The following is an 18991-nucleotide window of genomic DNA, read 5'->3' on the forward strand; positions in this document are numbered from 1 at the left end:
CACAGGAATGGGATGTATGATAAAAAGTAACAGTTTTTGTTTACAAGTTTGACACTCATGGTCATGGAAGAGCAAGACTTGTTGGTGGAGCACAAGGTTATATAAGGTAAGCCCCAAAACAGCAGGTAAAAGGGGACCCTAGACGCTCAGACCACCTCGACACCAATCTATCCTTCGATACCCAACAAAATAGATATCGTGTGTCTTTTTCCGATTTGCGATTTATAAAGTTGGTAATTTTGCAATTAAGTCGAAATAGTCTTCTTCATCACAATTAGACATGACGTCATACCATGAAGACAACCTCCACTTCCGAACTGTTTACAGGTTACATCGCGGTATGGTACGATTCAACTCAAACGATTAATTTCCGAATTTCTACAAATATGCTGGGTGGATGTGTCGTTGCTGGTTGTGGTAATAGATGGTTTCATGCTCCACCAAATGCCGAAAGATCCAAGGGTTGCCAGAAATCAGATGAGGTTTGTCTGAAAGACCCATGTGTGGATTGGGCCTACAAAATGTTTGCTTTTGTGCTCTAACGTTTTACAGATCACTGTTATGAAACGACAAATATGTCTAGATCTTTTGGTTATCCGCCACCATTGAGAGAATATGCCAACCCCACGGTAGAAACAGCCGTCACTCAAAACTGCAAAAGACCATCCAGCACCACTCCCCCCTCCGCAATCCCTCATCAACTGCCACCCTAGCTAACAACACATATGACCACCCCCACACCTCCCCTCCCCTCCACCATCCCACTACAATCCCTCTCCACTGGGGTGGGACATCAACATTGCATGACACGGCATGACATGACATGACCACAGACACAAATACCGGAATGGCGATCCACGATAGTGATACCGGTATGGCATCCGCGATAGTGATACCGGTACGGGGATCCACCATAGCGATACCGGTGAGGCGATCCGCGATAGCGATACCGGTACCGGTACGGCGATCTGCTCTAGTGATACCAGTACGGCAATCCGTGATAGTGATACAGGTACGGCGATCTGCGATAGCGATACAGGTACGGCGATCTGCGATAACAATACAGCTTCGGCGATCTGCGATAGTGATACTGAAATCTGTGATAGTGATACCAGTACGGCAATCCGCGATAGCGATACTGGTACTGGTACGTGATCTGCGATAGTGATACTGAAATCTGTGATAGCAATACCGGTACGGCGATCCGCGATAGCAATACTGGTACTGGTACGTGATCTGCGATAGTGATACTGGTACGGCAATTTGCGATAGCGATACCGGTATGGTGATCCGTGATAGCGATACTGGTACGGCGATCTGCGATAGTGATACTGGTATGGCGATCTGCGATAGCGATACCGGTATAGTGATCCGCGATAGCGATACCGGTACGGCGATCCGCGATAGCGATACCGGTATGGCGATCCACGATAGTGATAGCGGTACGGCGATCCGCGATAGTGATATGGAAATCCGCAATGGCAATACCAGTACGGCGATCTGCGATAGTGACACGGAAATCTGTGATAGCTACATATACTGGTACGGCGATCCGCGATAGTGATACAGGAACGGCGATCTGCGATAGTGATACGGAAATCTGCGATAGCTACATATACTGGAACGGCGATCTGCGATAACAATACCAGTACGGCAATCCGCGATAGCGATACCAGTACGGCGATCCGCAATAGTGATACGGAAATCTGTGATAGATACATATTGTTGCGAATATGGCATTTGGCCTCCATATCCGCTTGTAAATATTCCCCTATTTCCCCAATACTCCCCAACTATCCCCAATCCCCCATTCCCTAGTCCCATTGTCTGTAAACAACACTCTGTAGAACCGACCTTCCCCTTTTTCCCCCATTAAATGTCGTGCCCAGGTCCACCGCATCTGACGTAGACAACTTTCGGACATCTTGCTAGTTATTCTTAGTCTATGTCAGTTAAGGACTCGTTTCCATTAATTCTGACTCTTCGTTGCACCAGAATGTGATTATATGGCACCAGTAGTGAGTTTAGGACCTTCCCATACCTCCCCGCATCTCTTCCCCATGAAGAAGCTACAACAACAACAACTACAACAGCAGAGGGGGGCGGCGCGGCGACGGCGCGGGGAGTGTGCGTCCTCACACCGGCTCGGTTAGCCGCCATGACCATGCGCTCCGACGGGGTTACCACGAAGGGGCTGGCTGTCAGCTCCTCGTCAAGGGCGGAGCCTGGTAACTCCCCCCACCCCCCCCGCACCCAATAAGAAGGGCGGACCGATTCCATCTGGGGCGGAGCTAACGAGCCGAGGGCGTGTCACTCCCCGCCGGATATACGAAGCGACTCACCGGACGTGACGAGAGATGCGCCTGAACTACGGAGAGCAGAGGACGCCACCCCCAGTGCGACGATACCTCCCCGCATCTTTGGACCGGACCGAACCGGGTCGATTCTGCCCTGAGCCCAGGTGCACCTGGAGCCATCGACTGCCTGCCTTTCCTTGCCATCAATCCCCGTGTGAGTCAGCCTTGTCCCGTTTATCTGTCGTCTGTTGGGGTTAATATAAGTGTGTCTAAGTGCTTGTCTTTCTATGATGTCCCTCTTGTAGTTGTAATCTAACCTTCCGCCTTAATATAACCTCCTCCGGAGGTCTTGAGAACTGAACCCTTGGTGTCGTGTCATTTTAATCCAGCCGTGTGTCTTTTCCTTCATTGATCTAGCGTAGCGCGACTAGTCAACGTTCGAGCATAATCGGGTAAACTGTGCAGACGTGGTCATACCAAACCGCTCGGTAAACTAACATCCACAACCACGTCTGTAACAATTGGTGTCGAGGAGTGGAATTCGGACCCGGGACTAAATTTATTAGGCCCAAACTTTGGGAGGTAGAATCGATCCGGAGCGCGTTTACTGCGCTCGACGAAATTATAACGGCGAAATTTGATTTTGTTATACGGAAATAAAAACCCGAATTTTGAAAGTCGCGCTATGGCAGACCAAGTCGGCTGGGGTCCGGTAGTGGAGAGTGAGGCAGGGTCGGTCCAGGACCAAATTGAGGGACATGAGGGACGCGAGGAGAGCGAAGCAGCGAGGGTAGTAGACGCGCAAAATGGCGCCTCGCTGGTCACCGCGCCCGCGACCGTGGCAGCGCCCCTGGTGGATTGGAACCTTTTTTTTATACAAATGAAGGCCCTTATGGCCCAGACTAGTGAGCAAATGAGGGCTGATAGTGAGCGATTGGAGGGCCAAATGGGGGTAATGAGGGACGAAGCGAGGGCTCGGAGTGAGCAATTGGGGGTAATGGGAAACCAAATGGGGGTAATGAGGGACGAAGCGAGGGGTACCAGTGAGGGGTTAGACAATAATTTTAAGGGATTAGACGAGAAATTTGGGAAATTGGACAATAGATTAGGGGAAATACAGGAGGGGTTAACGGGGGTAGAAAACAGAATGGCCGCTCAAGAGAATCAAATGGAAGGGATGCAAAAAGGGTTAGAGGGGTTAGAAAACACCATGGAAGGCAAATTGAGGGACATGAAGGACCAAGCGGAAAGGGAAGTTAAACAAATGGGGCAGCAGATAGAGGGGGTCAGAATGGGGGTAGAAACCAAACTGGATGCTCACAGGGAGGAGATGGAGCAGATGAGGGTGGCATCTGGGCAGGAGATGCAAGTGATGGGAGAGGAGATCAGAAGAGGAGTGAGTGAGGAGGTCGGAGGAGTGCGCGAGGAGGTGAGGCACTGTCAGGAGCACATGGAGAAGGAGGTGAGAAAGGGGACTGTAAAGTTACAAGGGGGCATAGAGGACCTGACGCAGGAGGTGGAGCAGCTGACGGTGGGACAGACGGAGTTAGTGGAGCAGGTTCAAAAGAACACAGCGGTAATAGGAGGTTTAAAAGCGACACAGAAAGAACTAAAAGATGACTTGATAGCGACGAAGAGGGAATGTCAGATGGTACGTGAGGGACTGACAACGAGGCTGGACGAGGTGATAGAGGTAATGGAGACGAAGGACCGGCAGGTGAGGACGCACATGGAAACGGTCAAGGTAGCCTTGGAGGACGAGCTTGAGGAGACGTACCGGGGAATAAAAGAGGTGAAGCAGAAATTAGAAGAAGTGGAAGAGGGGATGAGCGAAATTAAGAAGCGACGGAGAGGGGATAAGAAAGAGATAAAAGAGGAGATAAAAGAATTGGTCCAAAGTCTGTGTTGGGATCGTGATGATGTGCTCATTAACCGGATGAGGGATTCGCAGGTGATGGAGGAGAAGCGAAGAGGAAGAGGACCCGGTGTAAGTGGTGACCAATATGGTCGTGCGTATGATGCGCCAGGGGATTTAAGAAGCTTGGGGGTCGAGATGGACCCGGGTGTTCGTGAGAGGCCGTTGGTGAAGTGTGCGACAGGTCTGGTGTGCGAAAAAGGAGGAGTGCGAGAAAGTCCGACTCTGGGGTGTGTGAGGAAAAAGTGCGTGCCAAGGAGTGAGGGTGCTGGCGAGAGTGAGTCGGTCGTAGCGCGTGTGCGAGGGAGCACATGGAAGCGCGGTGTGGTAAGTGTTACAGAGGGTGTGACGGGAGAGTGTGCGCAGGAGTGTGCGCGAGAAAGGTGCGTGACGGACAGGTGCATGGGGAAAGAGTGCGCTGTCAAAGGCAAGGAAGAATGCACGCCTGTGGTAAGTGTTACAGAGGGTGTGACGGGAGAGGGTGTGCGAGAAAGGTGTGTAACGGACGGGTGCATGGGGAAAGAGTGCGCTGTCGGGAGTAAGGGTGAGTGCGTTGTCAAGAATGGAGGTGAGAGTAGTGAGAGTGACAAGGAGAGTGAGTTGGTTGTGACAGGTGAGCGAGGATGTACACCTGGGATGGAAGGATGCACACCTGGAATGGTAGAGCGTGAGTGGGAATGCACGCTGGAATTGGTAGTGAGGCACGTGGTTGGGTGTGCGAATGAGAGCACACCTGTGATTGTCACAGAGGAGGTGACAGAGGAGGGGGCGCGAAGAGGTGTGTTGGTGAGGTGTGCGACCAACGAATGTGTGCCAAGGTGTTCGGTGGTCAGGTGTGTGGCCAAGGCTGTGAGTGGAATGGGTGTACCTGGGTGTGTAAGGAAAGGTAGCATGGGAACGGCTGGATGTGTGAGCAAGGAACGGGCTGCGGGGTGTAAGCGTCCAGGTGAAGCATCGACGTTAGACGGGTTAGAGGTTAGAGCGACTTTTAGCCGAAGCGGGCCCTCGGTGCGTGCTGGGCCTCGCTTTGAACGGCCGCGTCCGTGCTCCACTGGGCGGGGCGGGCAGCCCGATAGGGGGGGTCGTCATGGCGACCACTTTTTGTTGAGGCAGTCCGGCGGGTCGAGATCGGGACATTGGATGGCTCCGCGCCGAGATGGTGCGTGGGATCTCGGCCCGGGTGGGCCCCCGTCCCTGCCCCGAGTGCCGGACGCATCCAGCCGCCGGCACAAAACAACCAGCATCCATTGCTTGGCTTTACGAAGCCGGGCTTTGGACGGGAATTGGCGCACCGAGAGGCAGTAGTGAGTAGACTGGGTGATGAGGTTAGTGTTTTGGACCCAAAATTAGAGAAAAACAAAATTTGATGATTGGCAAGGGATTGGCAGTAGTGATTGGCAGCTGATGGGTAGTGATTGGCAAATTTTTAATTTGTTGAAATTTGATGTGCAAAATTGGTAGTGAGCGGTGGGCCCAGTGGGTAAGGGTGGCATCCCTGCCACCCTTCCCATGTGGGGCAAAGGAGCAATAGATTATGGGGTTGATGGCAGTGAAAACTAGCCCGGGTGGGTTAGGTTATATTGATAGGGATCTAGCGAAGATGACATTAGGTGACGTTAAGGTTAGATAGTGACTGATACCTGTAGTGGGGACGCAGGTAGATTAGTATGGATGATAATGACGTGGGAGCGCAATAGTTTAAAGGGACGACTGGGAAGCGCAAGTTTCAGAAGGGAGTAGTTAGATGAGATGATGCCGTGTGTGTGTGAGGATGGAACAGGTGTGATTGCACAGGTGTGCAACTGGACAGGTGTGATTGCACAGGTGTGCAACTGGACAGGTGTGATTGCACAGGTGTGCAACTGGACAGGTGTGTGGAGCAGTGTGTGAGTAATGAGTGTTGTGGATCAGCGCGAATGCGCTTGGGGAGAGAAGGGTGCAGGTGGCACCAGGTGTGAGAGCACAGGTGTGCAGGTACAGGTGTGTGGAGAGAGTTGGAGTAAGTGGTACGGAGTGGTGTGCATGGTGCGAAGGTGTGGATGGGGGAAGAGTGGACCCCTTTCACGAGTACCCGGGGCGGGTAGTGTAAGTGTTAGGTAGAGGGTACAGGTAAATTGTGGTTGGATATTGGCATCTGTGGTGCGGGTGACAGAATGGTGTTGTGGATGGGTGCATTAGTGTTGTGGAAATGGCTGGGCGTGTAGCCTGTTAGTGTGTGTAGTTGGTTTGGACACTCCACCACTGTGAGGATGTCGGCCAGGTGAGGCCGCAGGTGGGCTCTGGGAGCCGGTAGTTGTGAGTGGGTGCCTGAGGATCCCGGGTGTGGATCGGGCAGCCCAGTGCCAGAGAGGGCACCGAGTGGGGAGAGCGCCAGAGGGCCTTCCCCAGGTAGTTAGGTTAGGGTAAGGAGCAGGTAAGCTCGGAGGCAACTGCAGTGGTGGAGGTGTGCAGGTGGGTAGACCCGCTGGGAGAGGTACACGCCACAGCCCAGAAATTGTGCGAGGGCACCGGGAGATGAATCGGGGGAGTGAGACCCCAAATTGAAAAGCACCACAGTTTGGCCAATGGGAATTGGTTTTTAGAACCCATAGTGTAAGAGGGCCAATGGTTTGGCCGGAGAAAGACCCCGGGTAGTGTAAAGTTGTTAAAGTCATTTAGGAAGTAGTTAGGATTGGTGAACCTGTCGCACCATACGCAGCCACTTACCTGTGGTGATGATGATGACTCCACACCTGTGTTTTCTTTGTTTTGTGTTGCAGGAAATGAGAATTGCTGTGAGGATTTGTGAGACGCATCACGACGTGGATGAGACATTGGGGTGATTCCATCTCTCCCTCCCTAGGAGGGACTGATGATGAATTGGTAATGGCAAATTATGATGTTGAGTTGGAGATGGCAAATTTTGATGAAAGTTGAAAATGGCAAATTTGATTGGTTAGGAGGGAGAGAAGACGAATTTGGTTTATGGGAGGAACGGGGAAGACAGTAGGGATGTTTGTTGATTTGTAAAGTAGATGTTTATGGGTAGTGTTGTGTTTTGTGGATACAGTAAGGGGTAAGGGAGGGGCCATGTAGGTTACCTGGTGGGGGGGGGGGGGCGTACGGTAGGAACGTACCTGTCTCACCTGGTTCCCATGTGCCCCCAGTGTGCATTACCTTACATTGCGTGCACTTTTGTGCCCTTACCACCTTACTCACTTGTCTGCTTCTTTTGTCTCCCACCTCCGAGGATCTGGCTTTGGGGTAGAGAGAGAGGAGAGGGAGGTGCTGGCTTCGCAGTTGTGGGCCTGCACTTTCGCTGTTTGCTGCCGGGATCGATACACCATATGGACCGCAATGTTTGTGGCCACCCACAATGGACCGCAGTTCTTTTGCGGCCAAGCACCACCCATGGATGGACCTATGGGTCAACGTGGCACCTATGCCATACAAGGTGAACCACTTTTAGTTGGCCCCTGACGGCCACAATACAGAAATGGACGCGGTTGGCGCCTTTCTTGATTTTTTAAAGAAGTAAGAAGGCCAAGTGCACCACATGAAGGCAAGACCAGCGGCAGAACATCGGCCGGCTGCGACACCACCGGTGATTTATAGACACTTTATTGGTGCACCGGATGGTGCTCACTGTGTGATGGGGTGGTGCTTTTGATGCTTGGAAGGGGTGCTCTGCACATTATTAAAGGCCGTAGGCCACAGAGCACTCGTGGGTTGGTGTATCGATGCTGGCATGCGTGCTCTGTCTATGCATAACATCTGCATGTGTCCCTCCAAAAACAGGTCCTGGATCGTAGTGTAAATATCAGCGTAGTCTTGTAAATAATGCTCCCTACCGGCTGTATGTTTAGTTTGCGAATTCTTTCCGGATTCGGTTATCCTGTGGGTGTGTTTCTGTGAGGAGAAGGGTGCAACGTCGCAGGGGGACATATTTACTCATTTGTGAATATCTGTAAAACTGTCGCACTCAGGGTAGAGTTAATAGTAGAGGGAACTACATCTGCGTGCCACACTAAAGTAGGTAAAAATTTATCGGGTCGGGACGCCCCGAGGGTAGAGAAGGGTGCAATGTTGCGAATATGGCATTTGGCCTCCATATCCGCTTGTAAATATTCCCCTATTTCCCCAATACTCCCCAACTATCCCCAATCCCCCATTCCCTAGTCCCATTGTCTGTAAACAACACTCTGTAGAACCGACCTTCCCCTTTTTCCCCCATTAAATGTCGTGCCCAGGTCCACCGCATCTCACGTAGACAACTTTCGGACATCTTGCTAGTTATTCTTAGTCTATGTCAGTTAAGGACTCGTTTCCATTAATTCTGACTCTTCGTTGCACCAGAATGTGATTATATGGCACCAGTAGTGAGTTTAGGACCTTCCCATACCTCCCCGCATCTCTTCCCCATGAAGAAGCTACAACAACAACAACTACAACAGCAGAGGGGGGCGGCGCGGCGACGGCGCGGGGAGTGTGCGTCCTCACACCGGCTCGGTTAGCCGCCATGACCATGCGCTCCGACGGGGTTACCACGAAGGGGCTGGCTGTCAGCTCCTCGTCAAGGGCGGAGCCTGGTAACCCCCCCCCCCCCCGCACCCAATAAGAAGGGCGGACCGATTCCATCTGGGGCGGAGCTAACGAGCCGAGGGCGTGTCACTCCCCGCCGGATATACGAAGCGACTCACCGGACGTGACGAGAGATGCGCCTGAACTACGGAGAGCAGAGGACGCCACCCCCAGTGCGACGATACCTCCCCGCATCTTTGGACCGGACCGAACCGGGTCGATTCTGCCCTGAGCCCAGGTGCACCTGGAGCCATCGACTGCCTGCCTTTCCTTGCCATCAATCCCCGTGTGAGTCAGCCTTGTCCCGTTTATCTGTCGTCTGTTGGGGTTAATATAAGTGTGTCTAAGTGCTTGTCTTTCTATGATGTCCCTCTTGTAGTTGTAATCTAACCTTCCGCCTTAATATAACCTCCTCCGGAGGTCTTGAGAACTGAACCCTTGGTGTCGTGTCATTTTAATCCAGCCGTGTGTCTTTTCCTTCATTGATCTAGCGTAGCGCGACTAGTCAACGTTCGAGCATAATCGGGTAAACTGTGCAGACGTGGTCATACCAAACCGCTCGGTAAACTAACATCCACAACCGCGTCTGTAACAATATACTGGTATGGCGATCTGCGATAACGATACCAGTACGGCGATCTGCGATAACGCTACCGGTACGGTGATCTGCGACAGCGATACCGGTACGGCGATCTGCGATAGTGATACAGGTACGGCGATCTGTGATAGTGATACGGAAATCTGTGATAGATACATATACTGGTACGGCAATCTGCGATAACGATACCAGTACGGCAATCTGCGATAACGCTACCGGTACGGTGATCTGCGACAGCGATACCGGTACGGCGATCTGCGATAGTGATACAGGTACGGCGATCTGCGATAATGATATGGAAATCCGCAATAGCAATACCGGTACGGCGATCTGCGATAGTGATACGGAAATCTGTGATAGCTACATAATACTGGAACGGCGATCTGTGATAACGATACCAGTACGGCAATCCGCGATAGCGACACCGGTACGGCGATCTGCGATAACGCTACCGGTACGGTGATCTGCGACAGCAATACCGGTACGGCGATCTGCGATAGTGATACCGGTACGGCGATCTGCGAGTGATATGGAAATCCGCAATAGCAATACCGGTACGGCGATCTGCGATAGTGATACGGAAATCTGTGATAGCTACATACACTGGTACGGCGATTTCCGATAACGATACCAGTACGGCGATAAGCGATAGTGATACAGGAACGGCGATCTGCGATAGTGATACAGGTACGGCAATCTGCGATAGTGATACGGAAATCTGTGATGGCGATACCGGTACGGTGATCTGCGATAGCGATACCGGTACGGCGATCTGCGATAGCGATACCGGGACGGCGATCTGCGATAACGATACCGGTACGGCGATCTGCGATAACGATACCGGTACGGCGATCTGCGATAGCTATACCAGTACGACGATCTGCGATAGTGATACCGGTACGGTGATCTGCGATAACGATACCGGAACGGCGATCTGCGATAGTGATACCGGTACGGCGATCTGCGATAGCGATACTGGTACGGCGATCTGCGATAGCGATACCGGTACGGTGATCTGCGATAACGATACGGCGATCTGCGATAACGATAACGATACAGGTATGGCGATCTGCGATAATGATACCGGTATGGCAATCTGCAATAACGATACCGGTATGGCGATCTGCGATAACGATACCGGTACAGCGATCTGCAATAACGATACTGGTATGGCGATCTACGATAACGATACTGGTACGGCGATCTGCGATAGCGATACCGGTACGGCGATCTGCGATAGCGGTATGGCGATCTGCGATAGCGATACGGCGATCCGCGATAGCGATACTGGTACGGCGATCTGCGTTAACGATACCGGTACGGCGATCTGCGATAACGATCCCGGTACGGCGATCTGCGATAACCATACCGGTATGGCGATCTGCGATAACCATACCGGTATGGCGATCTGCGATAACGATATGGGTATGGGTTTGGCGATCTGCGATAACGATACTGGTACGGCGATCCGCGATATAGATACCGGTACGGCGATATGCGATAGCGTTACAGGTATGGCGATCTGCGATAGCGTTACCGGTACGGCAATCCGCGATAACGATACTTGGACGGCGATCTGCGATAGTGATACCGGTACGGCGATCTGCGATAGCGATACGGAAATCCACAATAGCAATACCCGTACGGCGATCTGTGGTAGTGATACGGAAATCTGTGATAGCGATACCGGTACGGTGATCTGCGATAGCGATACGGAAATCCACAATAGCAATACCCGTATGGCGATCTGGGATAGTGATACGGAAATCTGTGATAGTGATACCGGTACGGTGATCTGCGATAGTGATACTGGTACGTGATGTGTGATAGTGATACTGGTGCGGCGATTTGTGATAGCGATACCGGTACGGCGATCTGCGATACGGAAATCCGCAATAGCAATACCGGTACGGCGATCTGCGAGTGACACCGGTACGACGATCTGCGATAGCTATACCAGTACGGCGATCTGCGATAGCGGTACGGTGATCTGCGATAACGATACCCGTATGGCGATCTGGGATAGTGATACGGAAATCTGTGATAGTGATACCGGTACGGTGATCTGCGATAGTGATACTGGTACGTGATGTGTGATAGTGATACTGGTGCGGCGATTTGTGATAGCGATACCGGTACGGCGATCTGCGATACGGAAATCCGCAATAGCAATACCGGTACGGCGATCTGCGAGTGACACCGGTACGACGATCTGCGATAGCTATACCAGTACGGCGATCTGCGATAGCGGTACGGTGATCTGCGATAACGATACCGGTACGGCGATCTGCGATAACGATACCGGAACGGCGATCTGCGATAGTGATACCGGTACGGCGATCTGCGATAGCGATACCGGTACGGCGATCTGCGATAGCGATACCGGTACGGCGATCTGCGATAACGATACCGGTACGGCGATCTGCGATAGTGGTATGGAAATCCACAATAGCAATACCGGTACGCCGATCTGCGTTAGTGATATGGAAATCTGCGATAGTGATATTGGTACGGTGATCTGCGATAGTGATAATGGTATTGGTATGGCGATCTGCAATAGCGATAAGAGTACGGCGATCTGCGATACGGAAATCCGCAATAGCAATACCGGTACGGCACTGGTACAGCGATCTGCGATAGTGATAGTGATAGTGATAAGGAAATCTGCGATAGCGATACCGGTACGACGACCCACGATTGTGATATCGGGATGACTATCCGCAATTGCGATAGCGATACCTGCCTGTGCCGATTACCAAATACTGATCTTGCTTTAAAAGTTAAAACAAATACGTTTTTAATACAAGTTGAAGTAGGGGCTAAAATAACCATTCTCATCTTAGGGAAGAAAAGCCCCATGTGGGAGTGAATACTTCAAGTTGAACAATCCATCTTTCAAATCCCTCTATTACCACTCCATCCATCAACCCATCTTTCAATCCCTCTTTAATCCCTGCATCTTAAATTCATCTTTCAATCCCTCTTTAATGCCTCCATCTAGGAATCCAATTCTCAATCCTTCTTTAATCCCTCCATCTAGCAATCCATCTGTCGACCCTTTTAAAACGTCAATTACTCATCCATCGCTGGTCCCTTGCCCTTCAGCTTCGAAACAGTAACTCCTCAGTCCTCAAGATCCTGGCCTTTTTGCCTTTCAAACCCCGTAACTCCCATGGGAAACTTCCTTCACCAGAATTCACCTGATCTTTCCTCTCAAACCCCGTAACTCACATGGGAAACTTCTCTCACTGGAATTCACCTGATCACTCATCTCTCACCCTGTAACTCCCATGGGAAACTTCTCTCACTGGAATTCACCTGATCACTCATCTCTCACCCTCTAACTCCCATGGGAAACTTCTCTCACCGGAATTCACCAGATCACTCATCTCTCACCCTGTAACTCCCATGGGAAACCTCCCTCTCCTGAATTCACCTGATCTTTCCTCTCAAACCCCATAACTCACATGGGAAACTTCTCTCACCGGAATTCACCTGATCACTCATCTCTCACCCTGTAACTCCCATGGGAAACTTCTCTCACCGGAATTCACCAGATCACTCATCTCACCCAGTAACTCCCATGGGAAACCTCCCTCACCTGAATTCACCTGATCTTTCCTCTCAAACCCCATAACTCACATGGGAAACTTCTCTCACCGGAATTCACCAGATCACTCATCTCACACCCAGTAACTCCCATGGGAAACCTCCCTCTCCTGAATTCACCTGATCTTTCCTCTCAAACCCCATAACTCACATGGGAAACTTCTCTCACCGGAATTCACCAGATCTTTCCTCTCAAACCCCATAACTCACATGGGAAACTTCTCTCACCGGAATTCACCTGATCACTCATCTCTCACCCTGTAACTCCCATGGGAAACTTCTCTCACCGGAATTCACCAGATCACTCATCTCTCACCCAGTAACTCCCATGGGAAACCTCCCTCACCTGAATTCACCCGTTCATTCCTCCATCTCAAACCTCTCCCCTCGTCCTTTCACCTCCCAGTCCCAACTTCACACCCAAACCCCATAATGGTATTCATCTCAAAACCCATACTCCCCCCTCCTCCTTTTCTTTCCACACCACATCATCCGGCATCCCCTTACCAATATGGTATTCAAAGGATCCCTCAGCATATGCAAATCACCGTGGAATCGAGTAGTTTATTTTCTTCCCTGCCATTGGCGCTACTGTTGTTGTCATCGTGGTGCGTGATATAAACAATAACAACACTTGGTCGCTTGGGAAGGGGTGGTCCGTGCCGATTGCTGATATATATCGAAACTGTCCATGTCGTCATCACGTGGGTGAGATAAACTACAGCTGTTCGCCAGGAGAGGGAGAGGGAGAGGGAGAGGGGGAGCGGTGAGGTCTGTGCCAACTGCCGATAGATATTGTATACTGTTCATGGCGTCGTGTGGCAATATAGGGCAAGCTATCTTTTTATTGATCGATAATGTTTACTGAGCTATCTAACCGAGCACTCGCTACTACCTACAATTAATGCTTAATGAAGTTAATAGTAATCGACTATTGTCTTTATAAATTATCCTTCAAAAATAATTTGAACGAAGGACAAAACTGAACCCCTCACTCTTTTTACTCTTTATAAACCAAATTCTCTTTTATACAATTGTCATAATTTGTGAAGATCGAGTGCAAGATGCATGCTGTGGATTACCGTATCAATGGTGTACATCATATATGAACAAGTAATGGACCATTGGACCATGACGTATTTTTAGAACCCGTTTTAAAAAATGTGTCATTATTGAATTTTTTTTTTGCTTTGATACTGATATTCCGGTATATACCAGTATGAGCCCACCAATATATTGATATTGGAAGAGATCGATACCGAAGGAGCCTAAGGTCCACAATTCCCCCAAAAGCGTTTCCATCACTAATTTTATCTCCAATAGTTTCTTCAAAATCCCACTGATCATTTTCAACATACGGTTAAGGAGGACATGCCACAACTTCTGGGCAGGGTGCATCTACTGGGCCCACGTGCGTCGTGTCCAACGGGTCCCATGAAGCACCCCTTCGCCGTGGCTGCCGCGATATACTATGTTGGCCTGGTCACCGCCCGGAGGATGGCTCATCTCTAAGGAACCATGGTCGTTAGGGATAGGGTGACTTAATGAGGCCCGGCAGGGAGCAAAATTGGGCCAATGGGAGTTTTACGGCCTTGTTTTCATTTCTGGCCTTTCTTTTTATTGCTTTGCATTCAATTTGGTTTCTGCTTTCTGTTTTTGTAATTCTGTCATTCTGTCATTCTGTAATTGCACGCAATTTAGCATCACAGCTGTCAAGTTTAATTTCAAATTAACCATTCAGTCATAGACCATCTCTTCAAAAAAAAATTACATTCTAACTGAAGGATACTGTACATCACTGTTAGAAATAGAATAAGAGACTAAGGTTTAGGTTCTCAAAATTCACAGGTCGAGCCATCTATCGCATAGCCGTGAAAGCGACACAATATGCATCACAATCTCTATACATTAGACTCACGTGAAAGTTGGGACAGAAGCTTTTGCACTTTAGCTGTTGATGCCACGGTCCGGTAGAGGCCTTCTTCTAACAGACCTAGGGCAAGCAAATGTTCAAAGCAGAAGTGTGACCAACAAATCACAACGATTATCTAAAACGGTGAAGATTATCTAAAATCCACCACAGTTCAAACTAATGGAAGGAGACAAAGCCCATATACAGCTGTATGGCCTGACACGTTTACCAAAGAGGTCACAACACTGACAACAGATGGTTCTGAAATCCCAACGAGAATTAAAAGAAAAAGGCAGAAATCAAACTTGTATCCACAAATGGGAACATCAAAAAAGATAAGCATTTTAAACACTAAAATGCTCTTCTTAATCGACTTCATATTGTTGCAAGGATGGTGATAGGGGGTAAAGGATGTAAATTGGACTCACTATGTCATTAATAAATGTTCAGCATAAGTGTGTGGATTCTGTGTCAAATGAAAGGGAATGTGTTCAAGTGTGTTCACCCTCCCAGCTTCCCCCACCCTGCTCCCTCTCCTTGCTCCTTTCCACATTCCTGCACCCTACTGGTAGACCCTCCTCCCCTGTCCATAACTGTGTGGGCCTCAAACATTCAAGGGCTCCACTGCAAACTTGACAGATCTCTCAATCCAGGCCGCTAAACCTGACATCATCTGAAGGACGACCCGGACTCGTTAGTATCACTCCCTGGCTATTGTCTCCTCTGGTTTGGTAGGCCTGAATGCCATCCTGGCCACGGAGTCGCTCTGTACATCAAGACCTCTATTTCTCACACTCCGTGTACTGCTCTTCCACCTCACAAACCCTAGGAGTACATCTGGATACAAATTACACTGTGCTACAACCTCGTGTTTGTCTGTGCAGTGTACCGTCCTCCAAACAGTGACGACACCATCTACATTCTATCTCTCCTCTCTCTTTCTCTCTCTGACGAATGTTTCCTGCTGTTCCTTTGCTCCAATTCGTTCATCCGATCATATGCTTGTGAGGGTCAACATCTCTATAGCCATTGTCGGAGAACAGACTCAGTGCCGGCGAGTCTGGCAGTTCACTCAAGCAAACTAGCAGGGACTACAAGCAGCCGTCACACTTAGGGACTGGTCTCCTATATCTTCCGCCTCCGATATGAATTCAGCTGGGGAATTCTTCCACAGAAACCTGCTCTCCCTTGCGCACAGATTCATCCCATCTTGTCTTCAATTATCTTACCCATTCTCTCACACTTGGAACTGTGAATACTGTGGTCTCGCATTTGCCCTGAAACAACTTGCCTTCTCCTCCTGGAAGGCAAATCCGACCAAATGCAAACTCAGATCATTCCTCTCAAGAGAGCCAGAAAACGACATCTGTCCAACCTCAAGAATGAACTTTCAAACTGGTCTCTCTCCTCTAAAACATGGTGGTGCCTTCTTAAGTCTGTTTCTGGTGTATACTCCCCTTCCATCCCTTACCTCACTTGAAATGACACGACAGCCGCCTCCACTCGTGAGAAGACCACCGAATGCCTCAATTCTGATTGATTCCAAATATTGTGTCCCCAACCAATCTCTCTCTGTACCCATCCTTACCAGTTGTACCCAACTGCTCCTGGACTCCGTGCCTTTTGCACCTAAGAAGATTGAAAAGGTTCTGTCAAACCTCGACTCTACTTCTGCAACTGGACAGGACGGCATTAGCTCGCGTGTCCTAAAAACCTGCTCTACTGCCCTTGCACTTCCTCTCTCTGCTCCTTTCACCCTGTCATTTACCCGAGGTCATCTTCCATCGGCTTGGCAATCGGCCAATATCACTGCACTAAACAAAAAAGGTGCAAAAACATACCCATTAACTACAGACCCATCAGCTTACTTCCAATCATCAGGAAGGTCATGGAATCAATCATCAGAGTTCACATAAAATAATTCCTTTTCTCCAGAACCTCATTTCAGATCATCAATTCGGATTCAGACCAGGTCACTCTACCTTTGACATGCTGCCTGTACTCTCCTGACAATGGATGGAAGCCCTTAGTATCACGCATGAGATCAGGCCATCTCTCCAGACATATCTCACACTTTTGATAGTCTGGCATCCTTCTTACTCTCCAAAATCTCTGCCAATGACATTGTGGACAAACTCCACATATGGCTTACCGACTTCTTCCACTCCTGCAGTCATGTGGCACTCAATAGAGTAATTTCATCTCCTCTTCCTGTCAAGGCCGGTGTGCCCCCAAAGCAGTGTTCTAGGCCTCATCCTATACCTAATCGTCATCAATTATCTCTCTGACTTTATCTTCTTTTTCTCTGCTGATGACTCCACCCACTGTTGACATCCCCCATCCTTCAGATAGACAGGCTTCTTCCCTCTCTTTAGACCTTGACAAAATCAGAAACTGGTCAAACACTTGGAATATGTTTCTCGAGAAATCCCACACTCTTCCCCTCTCTCTTTCCGTCTCTTTCTCTCCCTCTCTAAAATGACTATACGGCAAACCCTCCCATCTATTTTCTCAACAACCCTCTTGAATAGGTCCAGGCATTAAAACTCCTGGGTCTCACTGTCAGCCATATTTCTTGGGCAAACCACATTTCAAAGTTGGCCTCCAAAGCCAGCCACCAACTGGGCTTCCTCCAATATACAAAGTTCTTCATTGTAACGCCTGACCTATCCACCTGCAAAGCTTTCATCCACAGCTTGATTGGGTACTGCTCTACCCCCTGGGCTAGCCTCCCTGCCTCACACCTTGCTCAGCTTGAAGTCGTGGAAACCCAGGCCTTCAAGATCATTGGAATCTCCCGCGCTGAAGCTGAGTCTAGGTCATCACTTCGTCATCACAGACAGGTCAGTGGTCTCTCTATCTTCCACTGCTCCTTTCTGGTCTTGCACCCTCTGTCCTCACTGTGCTTTACCCTCCCTCCCAGGTATCTGCAGGGCACAAGTGGTCCACCAGCATCCCCCTTCCAATGAAACTCACTGCTCACCTCCACTCGTTTGTTCCTCTTTTCTTTTCTTGTCCTGCTTGTGGAATAAACTTTCTCACATTCTCTCCAATCTCATTCTTCCTTCCAGGTCTCCAAGACCACTAATCAGCACCATCTCAGATCACCCCTCATCCAAAACCGTGACGTTTTCTACACCCGTTAAACCACCCCTTCCCCCAATATTTTTTTTGCTTCTGCACCCATCTTGTCCATCCCTCGTATTCTCCCCTACCCCTCATTACCCGCATTCCTTGTTTGTCCGTCTTCGTTTATTTTGTCCCTCGGGTCTGATGTTGAAATTTCCTTTTGTTATGTTGTGTCCTTATCCGTTTTGTGTTCCAGCTCTTCCACGAACCTTAACTCTGTATTCAAAAAAGTGTAAATCTGCCGTTTCATGAAGTTCCTGCACAAACAACATGACGACAGTATCAATTGATCTAAAAGAAAAGAGACTTTCCCTCACCTTTTTTCTCTATGAGCTCAAAGCACATTGTGACGAACTCGAACCCGGTTTTGTTGAGATCCACTGCCAGCACACAACGACAATCATTATAAAAGGGTGATCAATGATCACATTGCATGTTGTAAACAAAACAAAGTTTATGGTGCAAACAAGAATGTGAGAAAACTTACTCTCTTCCTGTCTTTGCCGATGTATTGAACTTTTATCGTAAATCTGCAAAGATTTAGATAATTTAGATTTACATTCAAAAAAATACAAGTCGAGCTACATTCAAAGTGCACGACCTCCATGACAAATAAATAAATAACATATCCTCCAGCGCACGACATCGCCGGGGCACCTTCGGCCTTCGGTGCGCCAGCGATGCCGCCATACAGCACATGGAGACGGAATTGGAAAGGAGCGACACAACACAACATGCATTTTAAGGCCATTTTCCCTGCTAGAGCGGGGGTTAGCCACGGGGAATTGGAAAGGAGCGGTGCACAATAATCGATTGATTAATTAATAATCGATCAATTAATGAATAAATCAAAAATTAAAAATAACACTTGGCCAAACAGCCAAAACACTTGATCACTTTCGTGTCCAAATATCAGCTTTCCTAACTAAAAGGTGCCTGAGATATAGCCCAGATGAAAAAGGAAATAAATA

The 18991-nt window shown here is 49.3% G+C and overlaps 1 protein-coding gene across 3 annotated transcripts in view; it reads right to left on the reverse strand.

The window, feature by feature from the left end:
- The window catches only part of LOC137425699 (rho GTPase-activating protein 26), a 117883-nt gene that overhangs the window by 27749 nt on the left and 71143 nt on the right, over positions 1-18991 (reverse strand). For all 3 annotated transcript variants that reach the window (XM_068114387.2, XM_068114389.2, XM_068114388.2), the window contains 3 exons: positions 18508-18550; positions 18338-18400; positions 14898-14972 (listed from right to left, as the gene is read on the reverse strand). In XM_068114387.2, coding sequence (XP_067970488.2) covers positions 14898-14972; positions 18338-18400; positions 18508-18550 — 181 coding nt within the window. The remainder of the gene's footprint in view (positions 1-14897; positions 14973-18337; positions 18401-18507; positions 18551-18991) is intronic.

This window comes from Myxine glutinosa, chromosome 4, assembly GCF_964187855.1.
Source record: "Myxine glutinosa chromosome 4, kmMyxGlut1.1, whole genome shotgun sequence".
In the NCBI taxonomy this organism is placed as follows: domain Eukaryota; kingdom Metazoa; phylum Chordata; class Myxini; order Myxiniformes; family Myxinidae; genus Myxine; species Myxine glutinosa.